Here is a 22,679-nt window from a genome sequence, read left to right on the forward strand (position 1 = left end):
AACATATGCTTGAAACCTGTCCAGATAAGGTATAAAGTTATTGTTGAAATTCCAAGTAAAAATAAAGATCAACAGTATCAACAGTGATCAAAAACTTAATAAAAGTAGAATGGTGGAAGGCTGAGCAAAGAATAAAAAGGAAAGAAAAGTGCATTTCCACTGAATAGTGCTAGTTGAATAAGTATTGTACACTCAGGTGAGAAGGAAGAAAAGTGAGCAGACGCATAAGGCCTATGCAATAATTTTTAAAATGCACATTAAGGCTATTCTGCAAGCACTAAAAATAGCATGCTAGCTATTAAAGCCTCCACATGCATGTTAAACAGTCCCTGAACAAGTTATCAGCATGTGTCTACACAGATGATGATTTATCAGCCACATAATTTAAATTTAATATTTATCAATCACCTTTTTAACTAAAACTATACAAAGTGATTTAGAATAATCAAAAACTATAAAACATCTCTAAACACATTATACAGAGAATCAATCATAAACCAGTAGATAAAAACAGGATGTACAAATCAAAGTTGAGATGTTCAGGTCAGGATGTCTTAAGTTCCACTAGTATTTTACAACAGGACCTGTGGACATTTATATACCAACTATATATGACGAGAGCATATATTTTAGAAACCTAAACATCTAAAATATCAACAGTTCATAACGGGTACATAAAAGTTTACATTGTGAAATAGAAGCATAAAACATTTGTGCTAGCCATTTTAGAAACAAATATATATTTTTCCCAAACACATTACAGAGCCCAGTATCCCTTGCAAGTTTCACTTTTTGGTGGTGGTGGTGGTAGGGGGGCATCAACCACTGGAGTATGAAAGGGGCAACCTCCCCTAATCCCTTCAGTGGAGCGCTCAATCGGAGCACTTTGTTGAAACCTAGATGTATTCAGAAGCAGGTTTAAATCCCAATGCTAATCTTTTTGGGCACAGAAGTGAATTCCTCTTCTGAAATGAGGATTACATATTTATTTTTTTAGCCTATAAACATCTAAATGCCTATTTATGCACATCTAAAATCCAAATATTTTACCTCTAAATTCCCAGCCTCCCCTAAGCCAACTTCTAATTTTAAACACCCTCCCCTCCCCAAACAAAAATCAAAGAAACAGAAATGAAAATACTATCCACACATCAAGCTGATTACTAGTGGTAAAACCTGGAAGAGACTATCACCTTGGGACAGCAAAACTTTCAGACTCAAGCAGCAAAAGACGTAGCAATCAGATCTATGCCAGTGGTTTTACTGATGAATTAGAGACTTGACAGTGGCAGTATTTCAGCAGTAATGCCTACATCAGGGGTCATACATATATGTAAAAGCCAAATGGTCAGCAATACATCAACAGCAGCTCAAGCAACAAAATCTTAGTTAAATCTCTAAGGGCTCCTTTTAACAAAGATGTGGTTGTGATTCCAGCACAGCAAATGCTACGAAGCCCATAGGAATTGAATGGGCTTCATCACACTTACTAAGCTGGGAATCACTACCATGGCTTTGTAAAAGAAGCTCTAAGTATTAATGGAAATGTTTCACAGCAATTTGTATGAAAAATTTCAACAAGATGCATAGAAAACTTTTTTCTTTTAGTAACAGTTTTAGTGCAGAACCTACAGTAACATAATACATGACAAAAATATTTGAAAGAAATAGTCGTTATTAGCACCATACAACAAATACCAGTAAGAAATCAATTTACATTTGGCACTTATACATCGCAAGATCCCAAAAGAGCTCCCTGTTGCTTACAATAAATCATAAGCAAGGCATTCCCTGAAAGCTACAATAATAAAATTCTATATCATTACTTATTAAACAATTGATAAAGATAAGAGCTTTCTTGAACCATTTTGATTGGCTTACAGGGGCATTTTTGAAAGAGAAGGGCGCCCATCTTCCGACACAAATCGGGAGATGGGCGTCCTTCTCTCCTGGTCGCCCAAATCGGCATAATCGAAAGCCGATTTTGCCCGTCCTCAACTGCAGTCCGTTGCGGGGATGACCAAAGTTCCTGGGGGAGTGTCGGCAGTGTACAGAAGGTGGGACGGATGCGTGCTTAACAGATGGGCGTCCTCGGCCGATAATGGAAAAAAGAAGGGCGTCCCTGACGAGCTTTTGGCTGACTTTACTTGGTCCCTTTTTTTTCACGACCAATTCTCGAAAAGGTGCCTGAACTGACCAGATGACCACCGGAGCGAATCGGGGATGACCTCCCCTTACTCTCCCAGTGGTCATCAACCCCCTCCCACCCAAAAAAAAAAATTAAAAAACATTTTTTTCCAGCCTCAAATGTCATACCCAGCTCCCTGACAGCAGTATGCAGGTCCCTGGAGCAGTTTTTAGTGGGTGCAGTGCACTTCAGGCAGGTGGACCCAGGCCCATCCCCCCCCCCACCTAAAAGCGAATGCTACATACCTGTAGAAGGTATTCTCCGAGGACAGCAGGCTGATTGTTCTCACTGATGGGTTGACGTCCTCGGCAGCCCCCTCCATCGGAAAGTTTACTAGCAAAGGCCTTTGCTAGTCCTCGCGCGCCCATGCGCACCGCGCATGCGCGGCCGTCTTCCCGCCCGAAACCGGCTCGAGCCGGCCAGTCCAGTATGTAGCAAGACAATACACTTCAAGGGAAGACTCAACTCCAAAGGGGAGGGGGGCGGGTTTGTGAGAACAATCAGCCTGCTGTCCTTGGAGAATACCTTCTACAGGTATGTAGCATTCGCTTTCTCCGAGGACAAGCAGGCTGCTTGTTCTCACTGATGGGGTATCCCTAGCCCCCAGGCTCACTCAAAACAACAACCATGGTCAATTGGGCCTCGCAACGGCGAGGACATAACTGCGATTGACCTAAAAAATTTACCAACTAACTGAGAGTGCAGCCTGGAACAGAACAAACAGGGCCCTCGGGGGGTGGAGTTGGATCCTAAAGCCCAAACAGGTTCTGAAGAACTGACTGCCCGAACCGACTGTCGCGTCGGGTATCCTGCTGCAGGCAGTAATGAGATGTGAATGTGTGGACAGATGACCACGTCGCAGCTTTGCAAATTTCTTCAATGGAGGCTGACTTCAAGTGGACTACCGACGCAGCCATGGCTCTAACATTATGAGCCGCGACATGACCCTCAAGAGCCAGCCCCGCCTGGGCGTAAGTGAAGGAAATGCAATCTGCTAGCCAATTGGATATGGTGCGTTTCCCTACAGCCACTCCCCTCCTATTGGGGTCAAAAGAAACAAACAATTGGGCGGACTGTCTGGTGGGCTGTGTCCGCTCCAGGTAGAAGGCCAATGCTCTCTTGCAGTCCAATGTGTGCAGCTGACGTTCAGCAGGGCAGGAATGAGGACGGGGAAAGAATGTTGGCAAGACAATTGACTGGTTCAGATGGAACTCCGATACAACCTTTGACAAGAACTTAGGGTGAGTGCGGAGGACTACTCTGTTGTGATGAAATTTGGTGTAAGGGGCCTGGGCTACCAGGGCCTGAAGCTCACTGACTCTACGAGCTGAAGTAACTGCCACCAAGAAAATGACCTTCCAGGTCAAGTACTTCAGATGGCAGGAATTCAGTGGCTCAAAAGGAGGTTTCATCAGCTGGGTGAGAACGACATTGAGATCCCATGACACTGTAGGAGGCTTGACAGGGGGCTTTGACAAAAGCAAACCTCTCATGAAGCGAACAACTAAAGGCTGTCCTGAGATCGGCTTACCTTCCACACGGTAATGGTATGCACTGATTGCACTAAGGTGAACTCTTACAGAGTTGGTCTTGAGACCAGACTCAGACAAATGCAGAAGGTATTCAAGCAGGGTCTGTGTAGGACAAGAGCGAGGATCTAGGGCCTTGCTGTCACACCAGACGGCAAACCTCCTCCAATGGAAGAAGTAACTTCTCTTAGTGGAGTCTTTCCTGGAAGCAAGCAAGATGCGGGAGACACCCTCTGACAGACCCAAAGAGGCAAAGTCTACGCTCTCAACATCCAGGCCGTGAGAGCCAGAGACTGGAGGTTGGGATGCAGAAGCGCCCCCTCGTCCTGTGTGATGAGGGTCGGAAAACACTCCAATCTCCACGGTTCTTCGGAGGATAACTCCAGAAGAAGGGGGAACCAGATCTGACGCGGCCAAAAAGGAGCAATCAGAATCATGGTGCCTCGGTCTTGCTTGAGTTTCAGCAAAGTCTTCCCCACCAGAGGGATGGGAGGATAAGCATACAGCAGGCCCTCCCCCCAATCCAGGAGGAAGGCATCCGATGCTAGTCTGCCGGAGGCCTGAAGCCTGGAACAGAACTGAGGGACTTTGTGGTTCGCTCGAGATGCGAAGAGATCTACCAAGGGGGTGCCCCACGCTTGGAAGATCTGGCGCACCACTCAGGAGTTGAGCGACCACTCGTGAGGTTGCATAATCCTGCTCAGTCTGTCGGCCAGACTGTTGTTTACGCCAGCCAGATATGTGGCTTGGAGCACCATGCCTTGACGGCGAGCCCAGAGCCACATGCTGACGGCTTCCTGACACAGGGGGCGAGATCCGGTGCCCCCCTGCTTGTTGACATAGTACATGGCAACCTGGTTGTCTGTCTGAATTTGGATAATTTGATGGGACAGCCGATCTCTGAAAGCCTTCAGAGCGTTCCAGATCGCTCGCAACTCCAGAAGATTGATCTGTAGATCGCGTTCTTGGAGGGACCAACTTCCTTGGGTGTGAAGCCCATCGACATGAGCTCCCCATCCCAGGAGAGACGCATCCGTGGTCAGCACTTTTTGTGGCTGAGGAATTTGGAAGGGACGTCCCAGAGTCAAATTGGAGAAAATCGTCCACCAATACAGGGATTTGAGAAAACTCGTGGACAGGTGGATCACGTCCTCTAGACCCCCAGCGGCCTGATACCACTGGGAGGCTAGGGTCCATTGAGCAGATCTCATGTGAAGGCGGGCCATGGGAGTCACATGAACTGTGGAGGCCATGTGGCCCAGCAATCTCAACATCTGCCGAGCTGTGATCTGCTGGGACGCACGCACCCGCGAGACGAGGGACAACAAGTTGTTGGCTCTCGCCTCTGGGAGATAGGCGCGAGCCGTCCGAGAATCCAGCAGGGCTCCTATGAATTCGAGTTTCTGCACTGGGAGAAGATGGGACTTTGGGTAATTTATCACAAACCCCAGTAGCTCCAGGAGGCGAATAGTCATCTGCATGGACTGCAGGGCTCCTGCCTCGGATGTGTTCTTCACCAGCCAATCGTCGAGATATGGGAACACGTGCACCCCCAGCCTGCGAAGTGCCGCTGCTACCACAGCTAGGCACTTTGTGAACACCCTGGGCGCAGAGGTGAGCCCAAAGGGTAGCACACAGTACTGGAAGTGGCGTGTGCCCAACTGAAATCGCAGATACTGTCTGTGAGCTGGCAGTATCGGGATGTGTGTGTAGGCATCCTTCAAGTCCAGAGAGCATAGCCAATCGTTTTCCTGAATCATGGGGAGAAGGGTGCCCAGGGAAAGCATCCTGAACTTTTCTTTTACGAGATATTTGTTCAGGGCCCTTAGATCTAGGATGGGACGCATCCCCCCTGTTTTCTTTTCCACAAGGAAGTACCTGGAATAGAATCCCAGCCCTTCTTGCCCGGATGGCACGGGCTCGACCGCATTGGCGCTGAGAAGGGCGGAGAGTTCCTCTACAAGTACCTGCTTGTGTTGGAAGCTGTAAGACTGAGCCCCCGGTGGACAATTTGGAGGTTTTGATGCCAAATTGAGGGTGTATCCTTGCCGGACTATTTGGAGAACCCACTGATCGGAGGTTATGAGAGGCCACCTTTGGTGAAAAGCTTTCAACCTCCCCCCGACCGGCAGGTCGCCCGGCACGGACACTTGGATGTCGGCTATGCTCTGCAGGAGCCAGTCAAAAGCTCGCCCCTTGCTTTTGCTGGGGAGCCGCGGGGCCTTGCTGAGGCGCACGCTGCTGACGAGAGCGAGCGCGCTGGGGCTTAGCCTGGGCCGCAGGCTGTCGGGAAGGAGGATTGTACCTACGCTTACCAGAAGCATAGGGACCAGTCTTCCTTCCCCCGAAAAATCTTCTACCTGTAGAGGTAGAGGCTGAAGGCTGCCGGCGGGAGAACTTGTCGAATGCGGTGTCCCGCTGGTGGAGAGACTCTACCACCTGCTTGACTTTTTCTCCAAAAATGTTGTCCGCACGGCAAGGCGAGTCCGCAATCCGCTGCTGGAGTCTATTCTCCAGGTCGGCGGCACGCAGCCATGAGAGCCTGCGCATCACCACACCTTGAGCAGCGGCCCTGGACGCAACATCAAAAGTGTCATAAACTCCTCTGGCCAGGAATTTTCTGCACGCCTTCAGCTGCCTGACCACCTCCTGAAAAGGCTTGGCTTGCTCAGGGGGAAGAGCATCAACTAAGCCCGCCAACTGCCGCACATTGTTCCGCATGTGTATGCTCGTGTAGAGCTGGTAAGACTGGATCTTGGCCACGAGCATAGAAGAATGGTAGGCCTTCCTCCCAAAGGAGTCTAAGGTTCTAGGGTCTTTGCCCGGGGGCGCCGAAGCATGCTCCCTAGAACTCTTAGCCTTCTTTAGGGCCAGATCCACAACTCCAGAGTCATGAGGCAACTGAGTGCGCATCAGCTCTGGGTCCCCATGGATCCGGTACTGGGACTCAATCTTCTTGGGAATGTGGGGATTACTTAGTGGCTTGGTCCAGTTCGCAAGCAATGTCTTTTCAGGACATGGTGCAAGGGAACAGTGGACGCTTCCTTAGGTGGAGAAGGATAGTCCAGGAGCTCAAACATTTCAGCCCTGGGCTCGTCCTCCACAACCACCGGGAAGGGGATGGCCGTAGACATCTCCCGGACAAAGGAAGCAAAAGACAGACTCTCGGGAGGAGAAAGCTGTCTCTCAGGAGAGGGAGTGGGATCAGAAGGAAGACCCTCAGACTCCTCGTCAGAGAAATATCTGGGGTCCTCCTCTTCCTCCCACGAGGCCTCACCCTCGGTGTCAGACACAAGTTCACGAACCTGTGTCTGCAACCTCGCCCTACTCGACTCGGTGGAACCCCATCCACGGTGGGGGCGTCGAGAGGTAGACTCCCTCGCCCGCATCGGCGAAGCTCCCTCCGCCGACGTAGTCGGGGAGCCTTCCTGGGAGGTGGCCGCGGTCGGCACCGCACGCGGTACCGACGTCGGGGACCTCAACCTGGGCGATGGGCCAGCCGGCGCCACGCTCGACGGTACCGGAGGCGCAAGCACCGCCGGTACCGGAGGGGTAGGGCGCAACAGCTCTCCCAGAATCTCTGGGAGAACGGCCCGGAGACTCTCGTTTAGAGCGGCTGCAGAGAAAGGCTGAGAGGCCGATGCAGGCGTCGACGTCAGAACCTGTTCCGGGCGAGGAGGCTGTTCCGGGCTGTCCAGAGTGGAGCGCATCGACACCTCCTGAACAGAGGGTGAGCGGTCCTCTCGGTGCCGATGCCTGCTGGGTGCCGAATCCCTCGGCGACCCAGAGCTCTCGGTGCCGACATGGGGAGGAGACCGGTGTCGATGCTTCTTCGACTTCTTCCGAAGCATGTCACCGGAGCTCCCCGGCACCGACGAGGAGGACGTAGAATCCATCCGTCGCTTCCTCGGGGCCGAGACCGAAGAGGGTCGATCCCGGGGGGGCTGTACCGCAGGAGCCCTCAGGGTAGGAGGAGACCCACCCGAAGGCTCACCGCCACCAGCAGGGGAATGGACAGCCCTCACCTGCACTCCTGACGATGCACCTCCGTCCGACGACATCAGCAGACGAAGTCTCGGTACCACCGACATCGATACAGTCGCCCGATGCCTCGGCGCCGATGCAGAGGTCCGATGCCTCGATGCAGTCGATGGAGCGGCAGCCAAGGAAGATGGTCCGGACGCTGACGACGTCGATGCACTCGATGCCTCCGGTGCCGATGCCGACGAAGAGCCCGAGAACAAAACGTTCCACTGGGCTAATCTCGCTACCTGAGTCCGCCTTTGTAACAGGGAACACAGACTGCAGTTCTGAGGGCGGTGCTGGGCCCCTAGACACTGAAGACACGCAGAGTGCCTATCAGTGAGCGAGATTACCCGGGCGCACTGGGTGCACTTCTTGAAGCCGCTGGAAGGCTTCGATGTCATGGGCGGAAAAATCACGCCGGCGAAATCAAAAGCCGAAATGGCGAAAATTGAAGCACCAAAATTTAGAGGGAGAAAAATCTCGACCGAGGCCAAAAGAGGCCTACCCCGACAACGAAAGAAAACTTACGGGGCAAAAACTGAGAAATACGGGAAGGGCAGAAAACCCGAAAGGGTCTTCCGGAACACTACCGGAGCGCTTCCCGAACTTTTTCAAGGAAAAAAGGACAAAAACACGTCGAAAAGGACGCGCGAGGTCGACTCTCTGGGGCACGAACGGCGTAACACGACCGTACCGAGTGCGGACGAAAGAAGACTGGCCGGCTCGAGCCGGTTTCGGGCGGGAAGACGGCCGCGCATGCGCGGTGCGCATGGGCGCGCGAGGACTAGCAAAGGCCTTTGCTAGTAAACTTTCCGATGGAGGGGGCTGCCGAGGACGTCAACCCATCAGTGAGAACAAGCAGCCTGCTTGTCCTCGGAGAAAAATGTTAATAGTTGCATTCATTGTAGTTGCAGTACTTTCAGTTTTTACTCAAAAAGTATTATATTAGATAATAACTTTTTTACTTTCACTTAAGCAAAATTTTTAATGTGTTCTTCGCTGTCTACTTTTGCTTAAGATTAAAATATACATTTATTTTCACATTTCCTTAAGTACTTTGACCTAGAACTTTGAACACTGTTAAGTTAATTTTTTGAAAGTTTATTTATATTTTACAATACAACAAAATAAAATCAAAAAGATATGCAAAATACTATGACTCTTCAGCATGCTATCATGAAACAGTTGTTCTGAATTATAAATATAAACCCATAATCCCAACCCCTCATTCCTCCCTCCCTTTTCCCCCATCCTAAAACACCTAAACTTATAAAGAGAGGAGTATCCTATGACATCCCCAAAATATCAAGATGAAGTAGCAGCTGCAGAAGGAGCAGGTAATGTAGCTTCCAACCATTTGGGTATAAGTGGCCCACGTTTTTGAAAGTTCAGGAGCCTCTTTTAAATACTGCAAGTTTAGACATCAATTAAATGCGGTTGAGCTTCACTAATAACACAGAATGTCCTAGACTCTCTGGTTTCTTCCACGCAGAGGCCAAGACCAGACAGCCAGCTGTAACAACATGATGAACAAATTTCTGCTTACATAGCGGAAGTTGCAGAGGTCCTATACTGAGCAAATCCCCAGAAATGGTTTTGTCCAGCTGTACTTCCAAAATTTTAGACACCAAAGATCATTACTTGGTCCCAGTAATTCCGAGCTTTAGGGCAAGACCACCATATATGTATAAAGTTGCCCTTTCCTCAACAGTTCTGCCAGCAGAGATTGTTGCCCTGGCCATATATAGCTTTTAGATGAGAAGGGGTGTAGTACCATTGTAGCTTCCAGTGCAGCCTTTACCTTCCTGTGAGTTCCAGCTCTAGCTCCACCCCCTGTGAACATTTGAATGGGAGGCCAGTGCCGGAGGCGCCACTTGCCAGAGGTCATGCACGGACTCTGTTGCACTCCTTCATGAGGAATTCAGGTAGATTCTGGGTAGAATTTGGATGTTTTCCCTCCCCCCCCAGTGGAATTTTTATTTAGACAATGCATGCTATTCCTGTGATCTTAGGAAAGAGAAAATATGGCCCAGTGTCAGGCACTACGCCACATAGAAGGCCTCCTCATATTTTTAACTCCTGTCAAAACTGAGTCAAAGGTCTCTTCTAAGGCACCAGAGTTGTTTTTATTACTTGTGAATGCCCGGTTGGTCAGGAACAAAGTTGAAGCTCTGAGAGATTTGCTTGACGCCTATTGTCTTGAATTGTTACGTGTTAACAAAGACTTGGTTACATCATGCAGATGCCATGTTAGTTAATCAACTTTATCCTGAGGGTTACAATATTTTTGTGAAGTCCTATGTTGCGTAAAAAGGAGGTGGCTTATTTATATTAGCAAAGTATGGAATAGCCTTCACATAGAAATCCATGTTAAACTCTAGCTTGTGTGAGATTCTGTTTATCTCCTCTCTGGAATTAAATATTTTTCTCTGTTATCCTCCCCCCTCCCCCAGTTCTTTATGGTGATGGCTTTATTGTTTGCTTACTAATGGCATTTCATCACACAATACCATCTTGTTGGGTGATTTTAACCTGCATTTTGATTCAACTGCCACTGATTTACTTGTTTCTAGTATTTCTGAGTCTCTTTTAGGTTTAGGCTGGAAACAGATTCTTTGTTCCTGTTCTCATACTGTAGGACATTTACTGGATTTATGTTTTTTGAACATATGGTTTTGTTTCCAAGTTAACCAAGACCTTTAGAGGTGCAATTGATCCTTTAAAACTGAAAGAACTTTGGATACCAAAGTCGGGTGATTTGGATATTTTACTTCAGATGTTATTGGTATGAGTCCGAAGTTCAGTGTTTGGATCTAGTTGCTCCCTTTAAGACTGTTACGTCTGTGCGAAAACATAGCGTCCTCTGGTTTATGGATAACATGAGGTCTTTAAAGCAAATGTTTAGAAGGAACGAGCGTGAATGACAAAAATGACTGGACACAGGTAGTTGTTCGTCCTTTGCTAAAAGGGTGGAACACTTGATCCTGAACAAGTTGTGAACTATCGTCCTATCTCAAAGTTGAAAGTTTAGCAAAACTTTTGGAAAGGCTTGTGTTGGATAAGACATAAGCATCACCACACTGGGACAGACCAAAGGTCCATCTAGCCCAGCACCCTGTCTCTGACAGTGACCAAACCAGGTCACAATCACCCGACAAGATCCACGGAGCAAAGCATTTTGTACTGCTTGTCCCAGGAATAGTGGATTTTTCCCTACGTCCATTTAATAACATTCTATGGCCTTTTCCTTCAGGAAGCAGTCCAAACCATTCTTAAACTCTGCTAAGCTAACCGCCTTAACCACATTCTCCGGCAACAAATTCCAGAGTCGAATTATGCGCTAAGTAAAGAAAAATTTTCTCTTGTTTTAAACTTACTGCACTCCAGCTTCATCGCATGTCCCCTTGTCCTAGTAATTTTGGAAAGCGTAAACAGACTCTCCATATCTATCTTTTCCACTCCACTCATTATTTTATATACCTCTATCATATCACCCCTCAGCCGCCTTTTCTCCAAGCCCCAGCCGCTTTAGCCTTTCCTCATAGGAAAGTCGTCCCATCCCCTTAATCATCTTTGTCACCCTTCTCTGCAATAATTTAATAAATGTTGGTCAATATGGTTTCAGATCTAAACATTCTACTGAAATGCTGTTGATTCCTGTATTTGATTTGATACATTTGGGATTTGATTGGGATAAGGACCATCTAAAGGTTTTCCTGGATAGTTCCACTGCTTCTGAACAATCCACCATGAAATTTTACTAAGTCAGTTACGTTCTTTAGGGATTCAGGGAACAGTCTTAGAATGGTTCCATTCATTTATTTATTCATGTTATTTTAGAGTCTGTTTGGATGAGGAGAATGCATCTTGGATACTGATTACCATGGGTGTACTGCAAGGGTCTGCTCTTTTGCCACTGTATTTAATATCTACTTGATTCAAATTTGACGTGTTCTCTCTGGTATGGGTGTGCAATATCGATTTATGATGATATTCAGTAAAGTGTTCTGTCTCTGACACTCTGTCTTTTTTGAAGATATGCCTACAGAAGTTAGGATCATGGCTTAGTGCCAATAGGTTGAAGTTAAATGTAGGGAAAACACAGATATTGTTATTGACCAATAATTCACATCCTGAGTGCTGGTCCAGTATGTTCAGCTTTGCAGACGCTGAAATTGTTTTTGCTACTAAAAGTAACTATCTTGAGGTTCTATTAGACTCTACGCTAACTTGCAAATTTCATATAAGGAATGTTATTCGGAAAGCCTTCTTCAGGTTAAGATTATTAAGACATTTGGTAAACCTTTGGACAGTTTCTTGCAAGCTTTGGTATTGTCTGTCCTGGATTACTGTAACTCGCTGTACTTGGGCCTCTTTAAATTGATTCCTTCTCTTCAAATTGTGCAAAATGTTGATGCTAGGCCTCTGACAGTATTATCAAAATCTTTCACATTACATCAGCTTTGAAGGATTTGCACTGGTTTCCTATGCTTTGGCGGATTAGGTTTAAGGCCTTGAGAGCAATGATGCATGCCTGACATTAGCTTCAGCTTTAAGATTGTATCAGCCACCTCGTAGTTTACATTCTGTGGATAAACACTTATTGGATATTCCTTCCATTAAGTGTGCTAGACTTGAAGCTAACTTTGCTTCAGATTGAGGGCATGTTTCTTTGCAATTCTTTGCTTGTGAACAGGGCCGGTCAAACCCAGTAAGCGGGGTAAGCACCGCAGGGGGGCGCCTGCCTTCAAGGGCGCCGCTGCGTTGCTGTGCCGCCATACCACGCTGCCCTTGGGGGTTTAAATCTTTTATTTACCTCCGTCCCAGCGTCTACATCATTTCAAAGCCTTGCCCGTCTCTAGCCTTCCCTCCCTTTGTGAGTTCGTTCCCGCAGAGTCCCGCCTTCTGACGTCATTTCCTCGAAGGCAGGACTCTGCGGGAACAAACTCACGAAGGGAGGGAAGGCTAGAGACGGGCAGGGCTTTGAAATGACGCGGCCGCTGGGACGGAGGTAAATTTTAAAAAAGACAAACCACGCAGGGTGGCAAGAAGAAAAAGAGGGATGTTGGGGGAAAAAGAGGGCGGGCAGGTGGGCATAAATGGGAGGGGGATGGAGGCAAAGGAGAATCGCTGGACAGGGGCAGGGTGGGAGAAGAGAGAAAGGATATGGGGGGGGGGGGGGCGCCAGAGACCCTAGGACCGGCCCTGCTTGTGAACATATGTATTTGCAACTTCAATCATTCAGTTTAGGAAACAGTTAAAATCATTTCTTTTTGCCAAAGGTTTTTCAGTTTAGCGTATTAGGCTTATAGCCACAAGTTTGTAGTCATGGTAAGGTGAGTTCATTTGGTGATCCTTTGTTGTAGTTTTTGTGTATTCTGCTATGCTTATTGTGCATGTTCCTTATGTACACCACACCTAGGACTAATGGATAGTGCAGTTTAGAAATGTTTCAAGTAAATAAATAAATAAAATTTATATGGATTTTAACTCCTGTAAGATCCCCCAGTTAGCAGCCAACATGTGCTACCAATTTCTGACTGCAGGGTATGTGCCTTATTTTGACATTTGAGACATTTATATCCCACATTATCCCAAACAAGTTCAAGTTCAATATGGCTAACAGAAAAAAATTACTACATATTAAATATGTACGAGGATGACATGTCCGTAATGTTACACATCACGAGGCATATAATTCTGTTATATGAAAACAACAAACAGGCTAAATTCTGTTTAGCCCGTTTGTTGTTTTCATGCTTTTTAAGAGATTAGACGCCACTGTTTTGCAGATGCCATTTCATTCTTCAGCTGAAGGTAGGACAATTATGTATATTTTTCAATTATTGCACTCTGGTGACATCTAATTTGACTCATCAGTCATAAAAATTTCTACCATTCGTTTCTGGTAATATGATCCACCTAGCTGTTTATATTCAGTGTAATTCCTGTTCCATTTTTTTTGCAGGGCATTCTGCCCTGTCACATTGAAGTGTACATTAATTTATTTGCCTGGGTTCTTGGAGATGTATTTCACATTGCCTACTCTTTTTTAGTTTTTATAATTGACACTAATCTCATAAGCATATTTAGTACTCTAGGCACCCTGCTCCTTTCAAAATACCATTAGCACTGTGCACTCTTTTTAATGTCTTGGACATTTATAAATGCGGCCATTATTCACATTGTAACATATCCAGATCTTTTAGTATATTGACAGCATTATGCACTTCATTTTATATTTATATACATAATTATTTATTTAACGGTTTCAGTTTTGTTGCACACTAAACTCTGTGCTTACCTTCAATGCACCATGCATTGACAGGTCTATTCACAATTGGCAGGATTCTTAACATCAAATGTGGTGTTGACAGATTCTATAGGCTTTTATCATCTTCATTATTTTTATTTCTAACTTACCCCCCCCCCGTTTATTAAGCTGTGCTAGCGGCTATTGTGTGGCAACGCTGACACAGCCCATTCAAAGTGAATGGGCTGTGTCGGCATTAGCGCAGCTTAGTAAACAGGGAAAGTTAACTTTTATTTTCACTTTTCCATTTCTTTCTACACAGTCTACATAGCCCCCTTTTGCACTGATTTATCTTACTTATCTTCTTAATTCCATTCTCTCTTTTTACTCACTAATTATGATGTATTTTAAGATTTCACTCACTTTGTGGTTATATTGATATTCACTTCCCTTAGACTCTCAGTTCTGCAAGGCAGAGACTCTTGTCCAGCACATCTACAACTACATCCTTGTTCTTTACAATTTCATTGTAATTCAGCTGTTTCATCTGTTCCAACCAAGCTGATAAACCCCTGATGCAGGCCGGTGTGGCCGAAACACGATTCGTGTCGGGCTTTTATTGATTTTAATAAAGACATTGTTTGGGAAGACATTACATGAGAGAGGACTCTTTTTTGGATCCACTGTGTGTACCTGGTGTTCTTCATTTCTCCTGTGGAGAGATCACCTTCTGTGGTTCTTTCGCTAAATAAATATAAGATCCAGCCAGCACATGGTTTCAATAAAGTTTAGATTTCATACAATTCTGTTGTTGAAGAAACCATGAAGAAAGAAAAAATCTCTCACATCAATTTAGGAAAGAAAGTGCTCCAGGGGGTGATGTAAGCTGCCTATATTGCAACTCATTAACGTTATATGGTGCATTGCATATGTCATCTTTCAACAGGTAAAGAACTTCAGCTTCTGTTGTTGCCACCAGGTCTCTGGCTTGGTTAAGCACTTCAGGTTTACATGAAGATGTCTACACCTGGCTGGCAGTTATTCCATGCACTTGAGACTCCTAATTTGGAGAAAAAGTGAAGTAGAATGTGGATATTACAGAGGACCATTATTACTCCATTTTTCAACATCATTTTGCTGCTCCATCAACTCATCCTCCAAGCAGAAGAGCTCAAACCATACTGCCAAGGTTACTATCACCATAGAAAAAAATTTTGGTAATTCCATGGACAACAACAGATGCAATATTCAGTCTTACGCTCCATCCGTGAGACAGAGCACAAGCTGTTTTAATAAAGACTAGATCAAATAAGCCTGAATTGAATTTGATAGTATCAATACAGACTGTGGCCTAATTTGGGACAGAAGTGGGGGGTGGAATATATGACTGATCAAATCTGTATCTGGATGATGACAGAATGGTGTGTGAGAAGCTAAACGCAGAAGTTTTGGTTTTCGAAAAGTACAGAGCAGCTACAGATTTGGTAGGTTACAATGTGGAGACTGTAGAGTACAAAAACATCAGTTTTATAGTCTGGGATGTAAGTAGTCATGTCAAACTCCGACCTCTCTGGCACCACCATTTCCAAAACACACAAGGTTTAATATTTGTAGTGGACAGTAATGATTGTGAGAGAATAAATGAAGCCAAGAAAGAATTGACAAGATTGCTGGTAGAGGATGAACTTAGGGATACTGTATACTAGTTTTTGAAAACAAACAGTTGAATGGACCACACCCTGAGGCAGCAATTTGTGAAACATGCCACATGTAGGTGGAGGCGTTCGTGCACTGCAAATAATGATAAAAAAATATGTGAAAGAATTGTAATGAAATTGAAGGATTTTAAAGCAATTTTATATATATTGAATGTAATAGAAGAAAAAACAATATGTGGGGAAAATTATATAATAAATAATGAAAACTTTCTAATGAAAAAAAATCAAGAAGTTGGTCAGAGAGTAATTGAAGTTGTTTTTGAATCTAAAGAGAAGCAAAACAACCATTAATGATAAAGCAGCTGGGTTGATGACTTTCTAAATCTTATATTGTGGCATTAGGATGGCTTTTGTATCAGTAAGAAGTGCATCATCATAATATGGAGAAATGCGAAATATTAGGCATTTCGGTCTCCCAGGAAGAAGAAAACTGTTTGAAGCAGAGGTTTGCTTTTAAGTGGGCCGGAAGTCATATTAGGTATCTGGGGGTTTGTATTCCTAGAGATCTGAGTAGAGTCTATGGACTTAATTATGGCAAAATAGTGGAGTGCATTAGAATTGAATTATCACGGTGGAAAGGGTTGTGGCTGTCGTGGTGGGGGAGGATGGCGGTAATAAGGATGAACGTCTTGCTTAGGCTGTTGTTTCTGTTTCAGTGTTTGCCGGTGGCGGTCCCCAAGCGGGAGATGCAGCAATTACAACGCCAGATATTGCAATTTGTATGGGACGGAAAATATCCCCGGTTAGCGGGAAGGGTGATATGGGGAGAGATTGAAAGAGGGGGTAGAGCAATGCCTTGGCTTGAGTGGTATTCTCAGGCTGCTCAGGTCAAGATGGTGCTGGAGTGGGAAGGGGGCAGGCTTAAGCCAACAGGTCAAGTGGAACAATCGTACTTCCCACATAGGGGTTTAAAATCGTTACTATGGACCACTGAGGGATTGGGGGGGTGTTGGCGGGCGTAGATAACCCATATCTTAGGCACATTTTGACTGTATGGGAGGAGTTTCGGAGGAAGTGGGGACAGGGAGATGGGGGTCGAAGTTCGGGGCCGGGAAGGATAATCGGGTTTTTGTGTGATAATCTGTAAGTAAGAAAAACGATCTCCTTCAGGGAGTCCATATTGTAACCTCAATTCCTCAAAGCTCTTAATCTGGGCCCCTTGGAGCACATCTCGAAAACTCGAAAGGCCCAAGTGATCCCATCACACAAAAACCCGATTATCCTTCCCGGCCCCGAACTTCGAGTATTTTATGGGAGCGATGGGATGGAGGGGGGGGCAGCCCTCAGGATAAGGAGAGCTTGGAGAATTTATGAGGTATATTACGGAGGGTGCCTAGATCCATCTCGGTGCTATACAAATTTATGAGAGGCAGTGACCCTGCCCCCTTTCGCTTCAAGGGAGCACGGGAATCAGACTTAAATTGCTGCTTCAATGATCAGGAATGGGAGAGGATATGTGGGGAGGTTCAAAAGGCCTCCACGTGCGCTCTAATGCAAGAGAATGCATACAAGGTGCTATCGAGGTGGTATTACACTCCTGAGAGAATTAGGGGTATGTACCCTAATGCTTCTGACCGGTGCTGGAGATGTGGTAAAGACAAGGGTTCATTTCTGCACATTTGGTGGTCCTGCCCCCGGTTGATACCGTTTTGGGAGGCAGTGATGAAAGCATTGGTAAGAATGTTTGGAGATTCCATGGTGTGCAGTCCACAGGTGTGCTTGCTGGGGATGTATAATGACAGTGACTCATGGGAACGGAGCAAAATGTTACGTTGGGGTCTGGCGGCAGCAAAATGCCTGATAGCTTGGAAGTAGCGAGTTACTGGCCCTCCTTCCTTGGGGGATTGGAAAGCAAAATTAGAACAATTCATAGCTAAGGAACGCTTAACGGCATACCGTAGAGATGGGGAGCTACGGTGCAAGAGAGGATGGTCTCAACTGCAAGAATGGGTGGGGACAATCAACTTTGATAGGAACGGGTGATAGTTGGGGAGAGGGGAGGAAGGGAGGGAGGGGGGTGGTAGGGAAAGGAGGAACGGAAGAGGAGGGCTAGAGGGGGAAGTGAGGCAATTATATGCTTGAACAAATTTAAGGGGGTAGGACAGAGCTGAGGGTGTAGACCCTTGTTTATAGTGATTGGGAGTTTATAGTTCAATTTTCACCATAAGGGTGACTGGGTTGTTGTTTTGTTCTTTTCTGTTACATTATATGGATGTCCAATATTTTAGGTCAACTTGGCATTATCTGTACTGTCTTGAATGTTGCAAGTTGCTTCATTAATAAAAATATTTAAAGTGAAAAAAAAAAAGAAGTACATCATCATGAATGACAGGGCCTAAATTATGGAATACCCTGCCTTTAGAGTTGAGCATCACAAAATACTTGACTTGTTCAAAAGGAGTATGAAAATATATCTACTAGAACTAAGTTACGGTGTTTGTTAAACAAAGCTGTAGGCCTTGGTTGTTAAATATTTAGATAAGGAGCTTGGCTGAAACAAATGGGAAAGAGATTACTATCTTTCCTTTATTAGTGATTGTTTTTATTGTCTTAGGTGTTTTTAATTATGTATGTTTTAAGTGTCATCCGTCAAGAACATTTGGATTGTGTGGAATATAAATAGTGCAAATAATATATTTTATTAAATTGTATTTTAAGCATATATATTTAAATCACATCAAAAACTCTTACAGAATGTTGCTTTTGGGCCAAAGGGTCTTGATATATCCTGACATTACAAAGGTTACTCAAGAGAGGCAAGAGGCTTTTTGAGCGATGAGACAAGAAACTTGGAGCCTTCTTTTTGTCATATTCAATATTTTGGTACTAGATATATATTTTTTCTACTGGAACAACTAAGGGTCTTCTTGGACTCCAAGTGTCATCTGGCTACAATGACTGATTGTTATGAATAGCTTGGAATATTTCACTGTTTGCATTTTCCTATTTTTTTTTTTTTGGGGGGGGGGGGGGGGGGGGTACTTCCTTTTTTTCCTCTATCTTCTCTCCTCTCCCCCCTTTTTTTTAGCTTGTGGGCTAAATTTGATAGTATTAGTGGCTTTTTTCTGATTTGTGACTTGTGTTCTGGTTTTTATTTCTCCTTTGCACTGATGTCATCTATTTTTCCTTATCTGCACAATGGTTGGTTATATAAATTATACTGAAATAGATTTGGAAAAAAAAAAAAAACCCTTTATATTAAAGTAAGTTCTTCAAGCATCAATTTATCTTGCTCCTTAAAAACACCAGAATAGTAGCAGCAGGAAAGCCAGATGACTCAGAATTTTAATAAATATAGGTATAAAAAGGTAATTTCCAATTGCATACGTATCCAGACCCTCAACAGCCGTCCATTAACCCAACATGCTTTGGCAATTGTAAAATTTCTGACAAATCGGATAACACATATACATCCAACTTATAAATTATATCAACTCACTAATGGTAATACGGACACACAATTAGGAGATAATTCTAAAACCAGTTCCAAAACATGACACAGTATGCAGAATCAAAGCCTATCTTATTACACGATTTAAGCAAAATTTTAAAATTCCAATTGGTGATCTGTATTAAGCCTTACAATAATTACAAAGATTGCAAATAAGACCTAGTTTCAACAAAAGCACAACTTACCAAAACCTGGCGCTCTGATTCCTCTTTCTTCTCGCCCACCAATCACACTGAAGTTCACATTATAACTGGATTTAGTTTGTGCACCAGATTTAGCTGACTGTGGCTTAGTCTGGGACTGCCTGAATATGCCAGCACTCTGTGACTTGCTAGTTTGCCACGTCCCAGTACCTTTTTGTGACTGGGATAATTTCTGACTGTGCCCACCAGTTGAGAATTGAGCTGAAGAACCTAGAAAATAACAAAAACTTAATGTCTAAACAGATAAAATTCACTGACAAACCTGAACTATGATAATTTACTTACTTGGATTTTAATAATTCTGGCTGTTTCAGATTTATAGCCCTGTTTACTAAGGTGTGAGTGTTTTTAGCACGCCTAAGCGTGTGTGCTAACCATGTAGGCGCCTATAGGGATATTGTAGGCACATACATGGTTAATGCATGTACATGGTTAACGTGCCTATAACACTGCTTAGTAAACAGGGCCCTTACTGATATAAAATATAAAGTAAACATTATTGTTTATGAAACAGCACAGGTATTTAACTAATCCTCTTTCCTGTAAACACGTCAGGCATAAATTACATTTTTCCATAACATCAATTCTAATACTAATAAAAAGATTTATTTTCTGCTCATTACAATATCAGTTCAAGGTGGATTACAAAGAGTTGTAATTAGGCATTCCTATGATGTCACAAAACAAAACAAAACTCTATTAAAAGTTCAAAATTCTCAGAAAAAATATTTTAAAGTCTTCAATTCATGCCAAAAAGATAAACAATAGATTCTTCAAAGCATGAGGAACAGTACTGCAAATCTGAGCTGCCTGATATCCAAATAGGAAAATTAAAAACTATTTATTTATAACACAATTTATAAACCGTACTATCCAAATTTCTAGGCAGTGTACATAAAAAAATTCATAATTCAATAAAAACAAAACAGAAAACAAATCTTAAAAACAAAACGAACAAAATCACAGGGAGTCAGTAATAAAGGTCCATATACTCCCTTAAATAAAGGCCCGAGAAAAAAAGAAAAAAAGCTTTAAGCAATTTCCTGAATAGAAGGTAGCAGACTCCATTTTGAAGTGATTTTCAAATGGACATCACCACCAAGATTGGTCCCTGTAATCCCTGAAGCAGCAGTTCAGCAAAATGCTGGCCACCATCTATGGGACCAAGTCTTCAGTTAAAGCAGATAATTATGTTTCTGTTTCTAATGATTTTTTCACTGTAATTTTTGCATAGCACAGAGCTGAGTGTGAATTATTCGATCACTTTGGACAAAATTCTATATATCACGCCTAAAAATTCTTTGCCAAAATGAAATTTGCCTAAGCGCATTCTATAAAATAGGCCTTAATTTAGGCCAGTCCGTGCAACTAAATTTAGTCAAGGGCAGATACACCAAGTAAAACCTGGTGTAAATGCCAACGCCTAAATTAGGTGTGGACTGGGTGTATTCTATAGCAACGTCTATAGATTCTAGAAATGCCCATGACCTGCCCATTCCACACTCACTTTTCAACTATGCAACTTAGAATTTACGAGCAGCATGTTATAGAATACGCTTAGATTGTTGTGCACGTAAATTCTAATGCCGATTAGTGTCAATAATTGCTTAATTGGCAATTATCAGCTAACTGCTATTACCACATCCTCTGGTAATGAGCTCCAGTGCTTAAATGTTCATCGAGTGAAAAAATATTTCCTCCTATTCGTTTTAAAAATATTAAGTTTAATATTAGACTTGCTCTGTTCTTCTAGGACACAACTCTTTCAACCTAACTACCAAAATGATCACTCGAAGAGTCAAGACACTTCAACTGTCTGCTGTTTAGCTATCAAATATAGAGGCAAAATACATTTTTCAAGTTACTATTATAACCTTATGAATGTATATGGATGTCATATAACCAACATAATTACAAAATAATGAACTAAAGTAATCACCCCTGTGTAATAATACAACTCACAAACCGATTACAAAATATAATGCCCGTTAAAGCCCAAAACTTTATATGTTTTAAATTTACTGAACACAATATGATATCAAAGATTGGGATTGGGTGGCAGAGCCGGTGGTTGGAGGCGGGGCTAGTGCTGGGCAGACTTCTACGGTCTGTGCCCTGAAAATGGCAGATACAAATCAAAGCCAGGTATACACATAAAGTAGCACATATGAGTTTATCTTGTTGGGCAGACTGGATGGACCGTGCAGGTCTTTTTCTGTCGTCATCTATTATGTTACTATGTTACAAAGTTGAAGAAGAAAGACTTCAGTGGCATTCATGGTTCCATAACAAGGAGACCATGGAAGAATCTTACATTCAAACCACCATCAGTCAAAAAACCTTCATCTATTTTCTAAATAAATTGTGCAATATATAAAGTGCTCTCGTTCTTCTATTTTTCAAGTACTTAATAGGAAAGTGACGCATCAATGACATTCTGTGTTCACCACTGGCCTAATTAAATGGTGTGGTGTCCCAAATAAGCAAAACTTTTCCCCCTTGTAATTGTGGTTTGTTTTTGTTCTCCCACGATTGAACCAAATAAACGGCTGCCCCAATTAATCAGAATCTACTATACTGCAAACTTTGAGGAGAGCTAAGGAAAGGCCCAACTTGAAAATCTCAGTATGCTTATTCTTTCACTCTCCCAAGATTTTCAAGAGACCTCAAATAATGAACAATTATATTAAGCATATTCAATTACTAAAAATAGTTTAAATTACCTGGAAGAGTGGTACTGAGATCACCAAGGTCAGCAAAAGGATCAAAGTTAGATGATTTTGTCTGATTAAAGGATGAGTCTGAGGATAATGATGCTGATGACTGACTTGCTGTCGTAAAGGCAGGGGCTGTATATTTAAAATAAAATACATATTGTTAGGTATATTGCTACTACTAATGTAGTATCATAATAAAAGCAATCTCAGTTCATTATGCTCTAAAATGAGCAACTACTGTACAATATAAAAACTGCAAAATACTAGTTCTAGAAAAACATTTCAAGAAAAAAATAATACAAAACTAGAATTCTCTCATCTGATAGGTAGCTTGATTTTATAGCAACATTTGCAAGATAAATTTTCAGTTCCCAATATTTATTTTTAAGTGTCCAAAATACAATGATGTGACTTTATAATGCATCACTATTTTAACTACAAATTAATTCAACACATATGTTAAATATTTTATTGCGGTAAAAATAAAACACAAACATACTGCAGTAAAGACAAATACAAGTTTCAAAACTTTTTCTAGCAACACTAGCAGCAACAGGAACTGTTGAAGGAGGACCTCTTTGGAACTATCACCAT

The 22,679-nt window shown here is 43.5% G+C and overlaps 1 protein-coding gene across 1 annotated transcript in view; it reads right to left on the minus strand.

The window, feature by feature from the left end:
* Positions 1 to 22,679, minus strand: part of GAK (cyclin G associated kinase) — a 398,389-nt gene that overhangs the window by 25,602 nt on the left and 350,108 nt on the right. Inside the window, exons 24-25 of the mRNA XM_030194468.1 lie at positions 22,092 to 22,217; positions 19,351 to 19,578 (exon numbers count right to left, since the gene is read on the minus strand). Of these exons, the coding sequence (XP_030050328.1) occupies positions 19,351 to 19,578; positions 22,092 to 22,217 (354 nt within the window). The remainder of the gene's footprint in view (positions 1 to 19,350; positions 19,579 to 22,091; positions 22,218 to 22,679) is intronic.

The sequence above is a fragment of the Microcaecilia unicolor genome, chromosome 2 (genome assembly GCF_901765095.1).
Source record: "Microcaecilia unicolor chromosome 2, aMicUni1.1, whole genome shotgun sequence".
NCBI lineage: Eukaryota > Metazoa > Chordata > Amphibia > Gymnophiona > Siphonopidae > Microcaecilia > Microcaecilia unicolor.